This window comes from Etheostoma cragini, chromosome 9 (genome assembly GCF_013103735.1).
Source record: "Etheostoma cragini isolate CJK2018 chromosome 9, CSU_Ecrag_1.0, whole genome shotgun sequence".
Classification (NCBI taxonomy): domain Eukaryota; kingdom Metazoa; phylum Chordata; class Actinopteri; order Perciformes; family Percidae; genus Etheostoma; species Etheostoma cragini.
The window spans coordinates 25,368,016-25,383,944 of NC_048415.1; the positions used below are offsets into that span (position 1 = coordinate 25,368,016).

General features: G+C 43.2%; 2 protein-coding genes across 6 annotated transcripts in view; one reads left to right on the plus strand and one right to left on the minus strand.

The window, feature by feature from the left end:
- Positions 1–1,015: 1,015 nt before the first annotated feature.
- Positions 1,016–6,686, plus strand: pcsk9 (proprotein convertase subtilisin/kexin type 9; the record flags this gene model as incomplete). The annotated part of the gene is made up of 10 exons (XM_034882222.1): positions 1,016–1,160; positions 1,416–1,549; positions 1,642–1,783; positions 3,081–3,277; positions 3,365–3,548; positions 4,571–4,741; positions 4,840–4,976; positions 5,062–5,227; positions 6,200–6,366; positions 6,457–6,686. Coding segments are annotated over 10 exons (1,641 nt in total), but the record flags the coding sequence as incomplete, so codon positions are not given.
- A 3,722-nt stretch (positions 6,687–10,408) lies between these two features.
- usp24 (ubiquitin specific peptidase 24) overlaps positions 10,409–15,929 on the minus strand; it is a 43,198-nt gene continuing 37,677 nt past the window's right edge. For all 5 annotated transcript variants that reach the window (XM_034880884.1, XM_034880880.1, XM_034880879.1 and 2 more), the window contains 6 exons: positions 15,768–15,834; positions 14,927–15,005; positions 14,720–14,795; positions 14,249–14,335; positions 13,990–14,100; positions 10,409–13,179 (listed from right to left, as the gene is read on the minus strand). In XM_034880884.1, coding sequence (XP_034736775.1) covers positions 13,117–13,179; positions 13,990–14,100; positions 14,249–14,335; positions 14,720–14,795; positions 14,927–15,005; positions 15,768–15,834 — 483 coding nt within the window. In that variant the 3' untranslated portion in view covers positions 10,409–13,116. The remainder of the gene's footprint in view (positions 13,180–13,989; positions 14,101–14,248; positions 14,336–14,719; positions 14,796–14,926; positions 15,006–15,767; positions 15,835–15,929) is intronic.

The window sequence follows — 15,929 nt, forward strand, 5'->3', positions numbered from 1 at the left end:
TGGTTGTCCACCCCATGGGTAGTTTTGAGAATCAACAACTTCCTTTCATGTATTCGGAAACACATTTATGTACCAATTTATGGTGGAAATACCTTTGTTTATGTGAGGAAAGTACAACACAGATGACAATTCTAAATATTTTTTTAAAACTATAACAGAAAGTATGTTGTTGTTGGGCATTTTTAAGTGGGTCTATGGAAATCCTGAAGCTTTCTTACTGGGTATACTGCGTATACCTGTGTGTCACATAATACACCACTGAATTAAAGTTTGGTTTCAACTTCCTGTAGGTGATCACTGATCCATATGAGGAACACATTCTATTAACTTATAATTATATTTATTTATTTATTTGTATCTTTCTAAAAATGGACTTTATATGAATTTAAAATAGCCATCCCTTTGTAAGTTGTATTAATGTACCTCTTTGAATGAGACTTATTTGACATTAATCAACAAAGTCAATGCAAATTAAACACACACTGAATTGAGTGTAAATAGAAATGTAACAAATTGCATTACTTATGCTTTTATTAAATATTATATCATATCATATTCTATTTAAATACATGCCAAGTAAAACAAGAATCACAGAAACTACAACTTTTTCAAATCAAAATTTGAAGTTGATGATGTCTTAAGTTTGCGTCGTTCAACTGAAAGACAATTTTGGAAAACCTGAAAGACATACTAGGACCTGGAACATACAGTTGCATGAAATCTGGATAACAGTAGATGTCTATATAATGTCTGCTGGTTGTATGCCTCAAGGGCAGCATGTAGATGAAGAATAATAGGGGACTCAGGATAGACCCTAGGGGACCCCTCAAAAAATAGGGTCACGAGAGGAAGACGCATCTTCAGCCACAAAAGAGAAGAACCTGATGGACTGAATCTAGCTTTTCAGATGATTGATTAATACATCATGGGCCACAGTCACTATGATCACACCATAGAACCTTCTTCTACTTTAATCCCTCTCTTAGTTGAAATTTGAATTTTTAATAAACTTTGATGTTCCTGCCAGGCGGTGAAGCTACCTCAGGTCCACTACATAGAGGAGGACTCGTCCATCTTTGCTCAGAGTGCCCCCTGGAACCTCCAGAGGTTACTGCAGCCTCACGGTGGGACCTCTGAAAACGGAACATACAGGCCACCCAGTGAGTCCGCCACTGTGTCTGTCTTTTACACACACACACACACACACACACCCGGGGTGTGGCACAAAATACTGGTCTCCTGTAGAAATGCATTCTCTATGGGCCCCTCCCGCGTGTACAGCTATTCCTTCTAGCATCTTTTTGGGGCCCACAGTAGGGCCTGGGCACTAAGTCCTCTTTTCCCCCCAGTCTGACGCCCCTGCACACACCTGAAGTAATCATAGCTCAAATCCACACCCCTTCTCTCTTCTGCAGACGATGGAGGGATGGCGGAGGTGTATCTGATGGATGGCAGTGTTCAGACTACTCACAGAGAGGTTGAAGGACGAGTGCTCATCACAGACTTCAACAGCGTCCCTGAAGAAGATGGAGTCAGAGTTCACAGACAGGTTACACCCAAAGAAAGACTTGCATTAGGTGCCATTGCAGCTTACTGTAATAATAAAGCTTTTCTTTGCATGTCCAACCCTCTGTCGTACAGGCCAGCCAGTGTGACAGTCACGGCACACACATGGCGGGGGTTGTGAGTGGGTCGGACTCTGGTGTTGCTCGAGGCGCAGGTGTTAACCTGGTCCGTGTGCTCAACTGTCAGGGGAAAGGGACCGTGTCAGGAGCTCTGGCGGGTAGGACTCTCACTGATCTGTTGTTCTATGGAGATTGTGTGTTATTCTAGCCAATGCCACCCAACATTGTCTTATGTAGACTGTCTGAAGCGCAGGGGTGGGAAAAAATCAAAAGGGCACCACCCGCATGTGGCGCGCAGAGCGTTTTCTAGCTTTTAGAACTGCTTATAAGGCCCAGCATTACATTTTCTCCACTAACCCTAGAGCTGTGTTTCTTAAACCTTTTTAAATAATGTACCATCTCTGAAATATTTTTTAGCCAAGTACGCCCAGACCAGGACAAAACACTTTTGTAGAAAAAACTAAAAAAAAAAAAAGGGGCATTGCAGTAATCCAAGGTACACCTAGGTAGTGACGGCCAAATGAAGCTTGGTGAACCAGTGTCTTTTTTTCCTGAGCCCACTAGATGGCGCTCTTGGTTTTAAGATAAAGGCCTACGGAATTGCAATTCATTGTATTCTCAACACTTTGTTGAACAGAGAGCGTCATCTAGTGGGCTCAGAATATAAAGACACTGGTTCACCAAGCTTCATTTGGCCGTCACTACCCCTAGGGGTGTGTGTACCTTAATTTGAGAAACACTGCTGAAGTGGGTGCCCCCCTGGCCCCCCTTCTGGTTGAGCCCAGCAGGATCTTTGCATGTTTTTTAAAGTCTGCTAGATCACTCGAAACCATTCACAGTCAGTTTGCCCGAAAAGCAGGTGTGAAAATGGAGCTGCTGTTGTATGCAAATTGCAAGGGAAAAAGGAAAGGCCACTACTTCTGTTGTAGAGAGGCTTGACATTTTTTCTTAACCCTCATGTTGTCCTCGGGTCAGATTTGACCCATTTTCAGTTTTTTCATGAATAAAAATGGAGAAAATGTCAACATTAAAAATATCCAATAACTTTGGAACAAACTTTTAACAAAAGCACCCACAACATTGAAAAAGTGACAACAATTTGGAAAAAGCTATAATACCGTTGACAAAAAAAAAAGCGGTTGCGCTTCATTGACATTTTTGTTCTTTTTTTTCAAATATTTAGTCTTTTTAACGTTGTTTTATCATTTTTTACTTCTAAATGCTATAAAATTTAATAATACACCCAAATTCAGTGAAAGTAGTTAACTGATCGTCTTATTTCATGGAACCTTTCACTTTACTTTTTTTATTTATTTTGACAATTTAGTTAAAAGAAACACAAATTTCCTGATAAAGATATGTTTTAAAAACGGGTCAAAGTTGACCCAAGAACATCAGGAAGGTTAAAACTGAGATTAGTATTGTTTCTGAACGTCCCTCCCCTGTCCTGCCCAGGTATGGAGTACGTCCGAGCAACTTTACTCGTCCGTCCAGTGGATGCTGTGGTTGTTTTGCTGCCTTTCGTCGGTGGTTTCAGCCGTTCCCTGAACGCAGCGTGCCGGGACTTGGTGGCGAAGGGAGCTGTTGTCATCGCTGCGGCGGGAAACAACAGAGACGACGCCTGCCTCTACTCACCTGCTTCAGAGCCTGAGGTTACATAACACATTATTTAAAGAGCCTGATGGATGCATTCACAAACAGCCCTCACCTCAACTTCTTGTCGGTGTACGTGTGTGCAGGTCATCACAGTAGGGGCAGTTAACTCAGCAGACCAGCTCATGTCACAGGGAGCGGGTGGCAGCAACTTCGGCCGCTGCGTTGATCTGTTTGCCCCCGGTGACGACATCGTTAGTGCCAGCAGCGACTGCAGCACCTGTTTTACCTCCCGGAGTGGAACCTCCCAGGCTGCTGCACATGCTGCTGGTGTGAACACACACACGTTAAATCAAGGCTGCCCAATTTAAGGCCCGCAGGCAAAGTTTTGCCCTTGCCCTCGCCATAGATTTGACATTCTCATGCTTATTTTCCTCTTCTTTTAACTCTCCTGTTGTCTTTGGGTCAACTTTGACTTCTTTTTCAAAAGGTTTCTATATCAGAAATTTGGGTTTCTTTCAAACAAATTGTCCAAAAAAGTAACGTGGATGGTTCCCAACAACGCTCCTCACAAGTTAAATAAATAATCAGTTCACTACTTTCATTGAATTTGGATTTTATATTGTCAATTTTGTAGCATTTGGAGAAAAAAAAGAATTGATAAAAGAAATTGTGTAACAAATGTAAAAAAAAAAGAAAAATGTAAAAAATGACAAATGGCAATAAAAGTGACTAAAATGTGAACAAATGTAAAAACAAAACAAAGATAAGAGACAAAAATGTGAAATAATTGTCAAACAAAGTGACAAAAAAATAAATAAAAATAAACAGCTTTGGGATTTGGATTTTGGAAAAAACACAATCATTTCAAAAAGGCTCAGAAAAAGTCGACAAATGTTGAAAAAGTGACAAAAAACAGCGGGGGGGGGAAACACAAAAGGGTCAAAAAAGACAACCAAAACGTTGATAAAAGGATTTTTCACTTGAAATTTTGACACAGAAAAACTAGAATTTGCAGATAGGCGGGAAGACAACACGAGGGTTAAAAGTAATGACTACGAAATGTAAGTTTTAAAAGTCCGCAATCTGAGTTAAACGGCAATGTAAAGCACAGTGCTGTTAAACTTCCCATTTAAATTACAAATGCATGTTTTTTCTACGGAGAATGGCAAAAATTTAAATATTCCACAACGTCAACAACCCGTTGCCTTCCATCCATTTGAATTTTGGCCCTTTTTATGAAAGAATTTGGCACCTCTGCCTTAAATGAAGACAAGACACGACCTAAACTAAAAAATAAAGGTATTATAGTGCCTTATAAGTGTCGTATGTTCTGGTTTGTGCATGTGTAGGTGTAGCAGCAGTAATCCTGTCGTCCAATCAGAACGTGTCACCGGTGCAGGTCCTGCAAATGCTGTTGCATTACTCCACCAGCAACACAATCGACTTCCTCTCTCTGCCTGACACACATCGTCTCAGTACTCCAAACCTGGTAGCAGCCATGCCGCCTGCCAACAGCACAAGTTAGTGACGCACAAGACTAGATTTCACTCGCTCACACAGACACACACACACACACACACACATGTAGTTCACACTGTTTGCCTGTTTGGGTGTGCAGATGGCGAGCTTCTGTGTCGGTCAGTGTGGTCAGAGAGGTCAGGGGTCGAGGCTATGAGTCGCTGTCGCCTGGGGGAGGAGATGATGAGCTGCAGGAGCTCCACCCCTGACGGTGTTCACGCGGGAGAAACCATCACTGTGAGTTTCACTGCCCTCCCCTTATCACCAAAAACTCTTCCGTCTAAGGCCTGCCGTCTAAAACCCCGCCACTCTGTGTTTCCAGGTGAACGGCGGGCACATGGAGTGTGTTGCCTATAACGCTCGGGGGGGTAAAGGTGTGCATGCTGTGGCGCGTTGCTGTGTGACTGGTGGTCTGCAGTGCCAGGTCCATGCTAGTCCTGAACCAGGACGAGATGCAGAGTGTGTCAACCCGCAGCACCACCTGACCGGTAAGTCCCAGCTGCTATCTGCTGTCCCTGCGTGTGGACTTTAAAAGGACTTTTAGGGACTGTGAGAAAATTATTGAGGTGGGGAGAGCAAGCATACCGTACATTTATGTTAGACTTTATATATATTTATATAAAAAAAAAAAAAAAAAAAAAAAGCAAGACTCTGCCTGGGGTTATTAACCCTTTTTTTTTACTCAGACCTGATTTGTAGCTTAAAATGTGAATAAAACACTTATTTCTTTTGTTTGAGCTACTGTGAATCCTGTATATGATGAACTAACAACACATCTGGGCCATGGAAAAAATACCCTCTCCCCGTTTCCGCCCCCAAAAATATTAGACTACACTCTTTTCGGAGAGAAAAATAGTCCACCTCTTTGCTGACCCTACCTTCCCCACTAATAATTTTCAAACAGTCCCTTTGCTTACCATAGTGTCATTATCACACTCTAATGTATTCATTAACTTGTGATGCTGGCACCTTACCCCCCGATTCCAGTCTTTTTCGCTAAGCTAACTGTCTCCAGCTTCATATTTAATGTAGAAATATAAAAAGGAGACCAATCTTCTCATCTAATTTGTAGCAAGAAAGCAACAAAATGCTTTTCGACCTTTTTTTTTTAAGAGAGATATCTGTTGATGTGTTGAAGTGAGTCAGATGCTGTACTGTTTATGAAGTAGGCTTTCAAACGAGTACAAGCTCTTGATGTGGCTGCATTTAGAATACCTTGGTCAATTACGCCGGTTACTATGGCAATCACCCTGAAAGGAGAATGCACTCCCCGCCGACATAAATACCAGCTACGTGTGAAGTATAAAACACAGGGTTGTCCAACGTCGTTCTAACACTTGATTCCTTAGTTTGTATTTACTTCCTTAGTGATGACTCCTCAGTGGTGAATGTGTCTCACTGAAGGACAATACTGTCAAAGTTTGGACTGGTTGAGCTCATTTAAGCTCGTGTCTCTCTAGGCTGTACGTCTCGGTCCACTGCCGAGATCGCGTCTGACTCTCGCCCACGTCACGGGGATCGGCAGCATTGTGTCGTTAAAGACGGGGTGTCATCTCATGCCGTGTGCTGCCGTGCTCCATCTCTGGAGTGCCACCTGTTGGAAAAGACATCAGCTGACACAGATCAGGTAGACATTTTCAACAGATAGAAATATCTTTGCTGACATCCTAACATGGCCCTCAGGCCCTTAACCTGTATTGCTGCTGTTGTGTTGCAGCTCGAGGTGTCCTGTCCCTCTGGCTGGACTCTGACAGACTGTAGCGCCGTCTCTCAGGGCTCTGTCATCTTGTGGTCAGTTGCTAAGGGCAACAGTTGCCATGTCCGCGGCGCCACAGGAGCCGATGGGGCAGCTGGAATCGCGGTCTGCTGTCGCGTCCGACCCCCGTCAGACCAGCCCGCTACTCCTCAGCGATAGGGTCTCACACCACGTTGATGTCCAACACCTTATAAACAGCTTTGATTTATACACCTACAGACACCTTTGCCTGTAATCAGTGACTGTACGCACTTCTGTAACGCTGTTTGTGTGTTCCAGTTTTAGGATTGTGTCAAAATATGGTCCAGCACACATTGGTATTAATGTCTCAGACATATGTTGCCTCATCTAGTAGACGTATGTCTATTTTAAAACCATATAGTTTGTAAAAATGTATCCAAATATTTTTGTACCTTTTGAAAAACAATTATGATGAACAGAGCCTTAGAGTGCATCATTTGTGTGTTTAAAAAAAAAAGAAAGACAAAGCCTATTTTTGCTTTTTACGACTTCTAGCAATCACCTGGAATGTGTAAATGACTTAATAAAGTAAACGTAATCCAAATAATCAGAAACCTAACTTAAACCTAATAATCATAAACCTAATTTTTAGAATATTAATAAAGGATATGGATTAATGGATAATCACAGACTGGAATATGTCAACTTTTACTCAATACTATTGCCTAAACCCTTCAATGTTTTTCTCTCCAAATGCTATAAAATTGAATAATACACCCCAAAATTCATGACAGTAGAGATTTGTACTTACCAAAGAGCGTTATGTGGAATCAATCAAGTTATTTTGGGGAATTAAAAAGAATATTGTTAAGAACATGGCGCTCTCTGTTCCACTAAGTTTGGAGAACACAATGAATTGCAATGCCTTAGGCCTTTCTCTTAAAACCAAGAGCGCGTGTGGCGAAGTGGTGTGTCCCTACCCGATCTGACCCAGTTTGATCTGGTCCCATCTTGACCAGCGGGCTATCCTGACCCTAGTCTATGTCGACGACTTTTGTTCTGGTGATGGCAGACGTTCCGCCCGATGTTCCCCACATTCAACTTTCTTTGTGTTGGTGTTCTAACCTCTGGTGGGTTTCTGGGGACGATGGTTAACCTGGTCCTCAGATCTCTGCAGGGTAAATCCAGACAGCTAGCTAGACTATCTGTCCAATCGGAGTTTTCTGTTGCAAAACTATACAAGTTCTACCGAAAGAAATTCCCTCCCGAGGCTATTTGGCAGCGGCGACGTCGCTCCATCCAGAAATTGGCGCCGCTCAAGACGATTGTGACTGGTTTTAACGAAACGCCAATACACCAGAACATGTTTTTCTTCCATCCTGGAATGCTGAGTGGACTTGCCAGACCATCCTCCGCAGCGCTGAGGAGGAAGGTCTGGGAACGTGAGACTATCCTGACCCTAACCATTTGGGCTTAACCTCAACCATCTTTGCAGGTGTAGAAAAAAAAACAATCGGGTTCCGGGTCATGAAGATGCTTTCCTCCAGGTGTCATCTCCAAAACAGCCACTAAGCATCCACCCATTCAATCACTTGTTCTCTCTTCTGATTGCCATAATAAAGTTAGCTCAGTCACAAAAGGATACAGTAGATACTCGCAAATGAATTCAGCAATGCCATTTAACGAGCTTGATAACCATCTAACTGTATGATCGGGCAGTGACGCGGTGTACCGCCAACTGACAGAGGGCGCCAATCATTTCTGGAACTGGGAAACGTTGATCTTCGAGATTGTGACTTTAACAAGAACTCTGTTATATTCCAGAATCCCACTAAACCAGGACAGTGAGCCAATACTGCATGCACCCAGAAAACCCTGAAACTGAAGACACTAAATGGAATTCAGCCATTAGGATTTTTATTATTTATAGGTAATTTCCCTATTATCATGTCATAATGTCTTTGTGTAAAACTCAGCCGTTTAGTCATATCACAGGTTAAACACCCATCAAACCACACACACGTGTATATGAGTGTGACAGAGGAGAGTGTTTTCTGGTCTGACTGTAGGTGAACCGCCAGGCAGCTGCACCGCTGTGATAATCAGCCTGATCTGCAGCTTGATTAACGAGCCAGTTATCTTCTGCTCGCATTTAGTCTGGAACAGTTGCCGACACAAAACCGGTTAAATAGCTGACTTTATGATACTTAATGCTTGAATAAAACACACTTGTCCGTCCTGAGCATTGAACTTCATTTATGTGACGGTAAATAGAGCGGCTCTGGCTCAGTGGTAGAGCAGTCTGCCTGCAAATCGGCCAGTTGGGGGTTCGATCCCCGGTTAAAGTCCCACGTCAAAGTTCTTTATCTAATGAGCAGGTGACACCTTGTACAAATGTGTGTGTGAATGAAAACTGTGTAAATGTCCTTTGAGTAGACTATAAAAGTGCTATATAAATACAATCCATTTACAATTGACTTTAAATAACATAAAAATGGAGTGAAATACAGGATGCAATTTAAACCAAAGACACTCCTGGGACTTATTCAAACAGTCTGGAGAGCATCACACTGTCAGACATAAGTTTGATTGGCACAGGAAATCTAATACCATTACTGCTAAATTGATACAACTCTTAATGGCAGTCATTTTCATCAGTAAATGGATCATTATTCTCAGCAGGATCATAAGCCATCAAATGAGACTGGGCTTATGAGTGAATTAATAAGTGGAGCTCACCTGACTACCTGTTCTCATTCCAACAGGCCTCTCCCACAGCAGCCATTTGGACTTATAGTAGGAACAGCACAATTAAATTACAGAGATAATTAGGATTTTTTTGAAGTGGGGTTGTATGAAGTACTTATCCAATCAGTATATTACCTCCAGTAGATGATGTTTGGCCCACCCCCAGTTTGGAGAAGCAGGGTAGGGGAGGACCAGCATGGAAGCTACGCAATGTACCGCTGGAGACGGGGGAAGCAACTACACACATTTAAACACAAACTTAAATATATATATTAGCCAATGAAAAAAAAAAAAAATCAATACAATTGTAAGTGTACACTATATTCAGAATATTTGCCTTTGCCCAGTTTAGGTTCAAGCAGGATGAACTGAAGCCGTAATCTGTGCTCTTCACAACATCATTTTACCTTCCAAAATGGCTAGATGCTCGTCTCCCGCTGCCTCGATCGGTTGGTTTGTTTGTTAGTTAGTTTCTAACCCTTTAAACTACCTAAGTAACATAGCAGACTAACTGATCAACACAGCGGTAGACCAGCAACTCCTGTGTTCTGTGAGGTAAAATGTTTTTAACCTTATTTTGAAACAGGCTGTCTGACAGCAAGGTAAAGCGGTAGATATCATTGTAAATGTAGCGTACACTTACACCGATATTGATTTATGGGTAACGCTTTGCTTGAAGGTATTTACATAAGAGTGACATGACACTGTCATGAACACAACACAGCCATGACACATGAACCCTAACTTCTCATGACAAAACCGAATGACACCTACTAAAAGCCATGTCACTCTTTTGTAGATACCTTCAAGTAAAGTGTCACATTTATTTTCAAGGTATTTTTCAAGTACGTTAAACACCTGTCTCCATCCACAGTAGTACATAACTTAGCTTCCGTGTCGTTGTTCCCGTCTGCTAATGGACAAGGTCTGAACTATCCCTTTAATAACGATGGCTCTGTTCTAATCAATTGTCCTGGTAAGACTAGAAATGTGAGCCAACAAGCAAAAGACCGGGACCCTAAAACGGAATCAACTAAGTGGAATTTATTCTTTATTATTCATCACTCATTTTCTTATTTACACCTACGCTTTTCCTACTGTGACTTGTCAAAATGTCTTCCGTATAAAAAGGCACATTCTTTTCAATGAAGGTGCACTAACGTTTTGCAGGGTGACAATGTGTAAACAAAGATAAAAAGTGTACAAAAGTTGTGCATTCCAGTTTATTTTATATCAAATTTCCTTTTAATCAAACTCTGATGTACAAATTAAAACTGAGTTTTAACATGCATTGCAGAATCCTGCGATGGCAGAAGTGAATTTTCAAAATTGAATAACAGTAAAAACCCGTACAGATGCCAGTCCCTACCCACGCGCTTACCCCCCCACCCCCCCCTGCATCCCAGGATTAAAACAAAAGAATTTTCTTTTTTTTATTAAGTAGTTGTGGTGATATAGCAGTGGGGCGGACCTACGATAAGAGACACTCTTGGCGGAATGCGACTCATGTTGCCATGGCCATGTATCACTTGGCACAGACTGCATGCACCTCCACCAGATCAGCAGAACCAGCCCCAGAGAAGGGGCCTATGTTTGTGACAGTGAGGGCCAATGAAAATGAATTACACCGCAAAAAACACGGGGCTGTTTTTTTTCTTTTTTTTCTTTCTTCCTCGGTCACACAGAAAAGAATAACTCGACCACCACTTATTGCCACACATGCAAACGTGCCGGAGGGCACGACGTGACATTCACATCTAGTGAGATAGAGAGGGACATGGGCCGGGTGGGGTAGGGCGGGGCGGGGTTGGAAGTGCCCTTCTCAGGCTTTGAGGATGCGGCAGAGCCTCGGTGAATTGATCGCAATGACTCCCCCCAACAGAAAACTATTTTTGCTTGATTGCTTTTGCTTGATAGGTTTTCACACTGTAAACATTGACCTGTTAAAGCTGCGAGCCAATCTGCTAAGCTAGTTTAGGCTCATGTCTTTAGCACATCTGAGTGAAAGTGTGGCTTCTTAAAACTATTTAGAATACATCAGGCTCTGCGTGAGCGCAGAGTGAAAAAAAGCAGCATTTTACCATCACCCGCACCCTGTCCTGTCACCTACAGCAAACCCCGTTTTATTAGGGTAAAACTTACACCCCACCCCACCCACCCTCCTCCCCCCATACACATAGAATCAACAACCAACAGTTCCATTCCAACAATCCTTTGTCACAACACACAGAGGAAAATGTCCCTGTATTATTTGGGGTCTAATGGGTAATAAAGAAGCTGTAGTTGCACTCCTACAAGCAAAAACTATTTGACAACAGGAGACACTGGTTAGGTGTCACGGTCCGGACAGGCGGAGCAGACGTTAACCTACGTGAGACGTGGTGATACAGTATCGGAAGTGGGCCGGAGGAGGGGGGGGGGGGGGAGATCGGGAGGTTAAGGCACTTCAAGTCTCCCGATGATTGGGGGTTGGGACGATGGAAACGCGGGTGTTGTTCTTGTGTGAAGTGGAGCTACATTTGGGTACAGCTCCTCTGTGTGTGTTTCCAAAGGTAGACAAAAAAGCGAGGAAGGCAAAGCCAAAAGAATACTCCATTGGAAAAAACAACAACCTCAAAAACCTGATAAAGCAGCGGTAACGGTGAGGCGAGGAGGACCTGTTCTGTTGTGTTTGTGAACGACGTGAATGAGTGACACCCGCTTGCATGTTTTTCACAAGTTCTAGTATTTGTTATTTGTGTGTGTGTGTGTGTGTGTGTGTATGTAACCTTGGCACCTAAAAATAAAACATGCTCCTGAGCTCCCCCCTCAGTCGGCACTGATGGCCCACTGCGATTGATCTGTGCCCTTCCAGATCAGCTTGACTTGCATAAGGCTCGAGTCCCTAAACATCCTCTCCAATATTCAATTCATCCAGAGTCAACGCAAAGTGACAACAGAAATAAAACACAGCGATGAAAAGAATGAGAATCTGGCACATGAGGCCGCCAGACAGCGAGAAGACTAGAGCAGAGGGAGAGTGCTGCCCATGGCACAGCTTGTTTCGGAGTTGCCGAGGGTCGGGACTTGTCCTGGTTATGGGACAGGGCCTGCCCTGTACTGCGTCCCCATGGCTATTCTGTGGTCACCATGGTGAAAGGTTAAGTCACAGGCAGAGTGTCTTGCTATAAGGGCGTCCATATGTCGTCATATGTGGCACTGAAAATAGAAGTTGTTAAAAGCAAAAAGAAGAGGAGGACACGGTCGCGAGGAGGCTCTAGAGGAACTGACCAGTGCTGCTATATGTCACAATAGACTGGGCCGGACTATAAAGTGCATTCTTAACCCCACCCCTCCAAAGTGCTTGTGTGTGGGGGTGTTCCTTTACAAGTGCACACAAGTCTGTAAGTTCCTCTAGAGCAGCTAACGGGACCTCTCTCAATTTGCAAGGCCGTGGAGCACAGGAGACTTTAAAATATTATCTTACACTGGAAATTACATCTATGGAACACATCTTTACAATATGAATATGTCTTATCTAGATACATTGGCAAATATGAGCAGAAAATTGTTAAAACACAACCCAAACCCATCCTCCACCTTGCTGTCATTCTGAGTGAATGAATGAATAAAAGGATAAACTGAAGTCATCCGTGACTGAGGAAGGTATTTCTACTTCCCACCATAATCAACTCTGCTGCCCTTAATGATAATGCATCTCCATCATCGCCTCGGCTGCTTTGAAAGGAAGTCATTTATGATTTATTCATAGCTCCTCTGTTGCCGCAGCGACCAAGAGAATAAGTTTTTCCGATCGGCTTGTTGTGGGGCCCTAAATGTCCTCACCAATCAGAGGCAAAGAGCAGCCCTTTTCAATCGGCTGCCCGGATCTGTGCTGCCTCTCCTTCGGAGGGATCCTGCTGGTTGGAGGAGCTATGGGTCTACATCTTCCAGATCGCTCTTTGAATCCCCGAGCATCATGGGTGACTCCGACCCCTGGGAGAGAGACAAATAGTAATAACTGAGCGTGTTGAACAGTGTCGTAATCTTACGTTATCCCCATAATAAGAAGAATTTACATTGGCTACTTGTCAACCAGCACCTTTACAGTAGGCACCAAAGCACGCATCCTCTTCGCTCCCCCTGCAGGTCGGTTACCATTATTCTTTTGTCTCATTCTAATGAGTCACATTAGAAACAAATCTTATTTTGAGGTACAAAATAATCTTTGGTGTTGGATTGATCAATATTGAAATCCATCAATATCAATAAATAAGGTGTAAGTTGTATAACTGTGTTGCGAAGTGGGAAGTACTCAATGACAAAACAATGTTATGTGGCAGAAAAAAAAAAGTTGCATTAAGTTTACAGAGAACCCCAAAAATAATTCATTTGTGGGTCAAAAAAATTGTGATACAAACCAATTCCCGGGCTTGGTGTATTGTTATAACCCTAGTAATTATTAACATGAGAACGAAGGCATGTGGTTTTGTTGGGAGGAAAATGAACACATGCCGTATGTCTCGATGCTAAGCAGTGACAGTGGGATTACGACTATTATCTGGAGTATTCAGATTCACGTTGTATGACAGTCTTGTGTTGCGTGGGCCTCCTGTCAGCCACAGCAGGAGTCAAGAGAAGAATGGAGCAGTTTTCAAAACCGCCGCTAATACAACCGTGGGAGGTAACAAACCGGCTGAGATGTTCCACTTTCTGCTCCATTCTTCTCTTTTTGGCTGCGTGAACCGAGCAGGAGCTGCTGTAATGCGATGAGTCACGTAAGAAGCCAGCTGTGCTGTGGGCTACCTGTCGGAGGCTGCGGTCGGCGTTTTCATTGGCTGGGCTGCCGTCAGAGCCGTTGCTGCTGCCAGACTGCTCCTTCTCGTTCAGCAGCGCGGTGGCGTAGGCCAAGGTATCCTGCAGAGGTTGCACACAGTGAATCAAGTGAGCAAAGTACAGAGCAGAAGAGAACATCAAGTACAAGTGACAGCTTTTGTGTTAGTGTAGTGCTGGTGGAGGAACTAGCGGGGCGTCAGAGTGTGTGTGTTTGTGTGCGGGTGTTTACCTGCGCAGAGATAGTCCGCTGGAAGGTTTTGTTGGTGGATGTCTCATTAGAGACATTACTCTGTGGAGTCCAGTAATGTTCAGTCATCTGAGGAAAGAGAAAACATGATGCACAAACAATGAGCATACCGGTTAATTAAAATATACTTAATCACAGTGTATGACATGTATTTCTCTGGGGTATCCTGGTGGTAACCAGGGGTAGTTATATCAGAGCGCAACTGTGATTAAAACGGCATTAGATCTAGTTAGCACGTGGGCAGGGAAGTTGAAACATATAAACTGTTAACGTAGTAATGCTAAAAGCCATTTGTAAATAGTTAAGTCAGAAATAAAAAGCCAGGAATGAAGGAATCCCTGGTGTACAGGTTTAAGACGCTTTGTTGCACGTCATCTCAGATCTGCCAACAAAATCAAAAACTAAACGTAGGCCTCTGTTGTATGTGGCAACAAAGCAATTTCAGCAGCTTGCCTTTTTTTGCAGCCACTGTACGGCCCAGCTCCAGTGACCAGACAAGTCCTTGAAGTAATCCTTGGCAGGAGCACACCTGGTGGACAAGAAGGCTCAGAATTATCATCAAATCAGGAAAAAGTATCCCCCAAAATTAAACATTATTAAGACAAGGACTACTGGACAACTCCTTCACTGATTGAACTTTTGACCCTAAGATGAACTTACTTCTGGGCTAATGTGACCAGGAACTTCACACACTGATAGCAGCGCCTGCTGTCCACGTTGTTGCTCTCGTGCATCAAAGCTGAGAAGAAACTCAGTTAGTTTATTATTTTTTTTTTAACATTCAATAATTCCATTCAATACACACACAAAAACTGACAACGTTGCCATGTGGCATTAGCCTGGTCCTACCAGACTCTGGTCCAATTTATTTGGACAGAGAGTCCGGCCACTCTCCGTTAACAAGTGTTAACTTCCTTGAAGTCGGGTACTCTGTTGGATCTGCCCAGAGCCACTCTGGATCTGCCATAACCAATCAGTAACGTTTGGTCATTAGGGCTTAGCTAACTCCTTCACCACTAATGGAGTCAGCTGGAAGGTTACATTTTTACTGAACCCCGTGTGGAGGAGGGTCACAACATCACGGCGACCAACAAAACTCAGCAAAGATTGTCCATGCTCGGGCTTTAACTTCTGGATATTTGGCAGCGTTGCCACAACGGACCGAATGGCTTCACTTACATCTTTCTCCGCCGCAATTAAAACTCAAACTAGCGCACGACTTCAACAGACACGGCCTTGGTTTGCTGATTTGACCGGAGAAAACCTGTGAATATATCGCAAACCCAGATGTAGTACTGAAGGAAAATGAAAATTAAGCAGAAGTACGAAGGCGGGTGGAGCCAAGCAAATGTGGCATGGCAGTTTACCAACAATTTTGATAAGAAAACTATTACTATATTGTAGATGAGTGTCTAAGACTGTTTTGCTCTGTGGGTTTCCTCTGCTGCTGTTCCAGCAGTGGGCATCAGAGCAAAACCATAACAAAAGTACATAGACGTACCTAAGAGGCCTTTCTCTGACTCGAAAGCATACTTGAGTCTCTGGGTTTGCAGAGGTTCTTCCATTACCTGATGTAAAAGATGAAACTGATGTTAGCAAAGATTGCAATTCAATTTTTAAAAACGGATAGTTCAAAAGGTGAAGGGCCACAGAGTTAACTGAT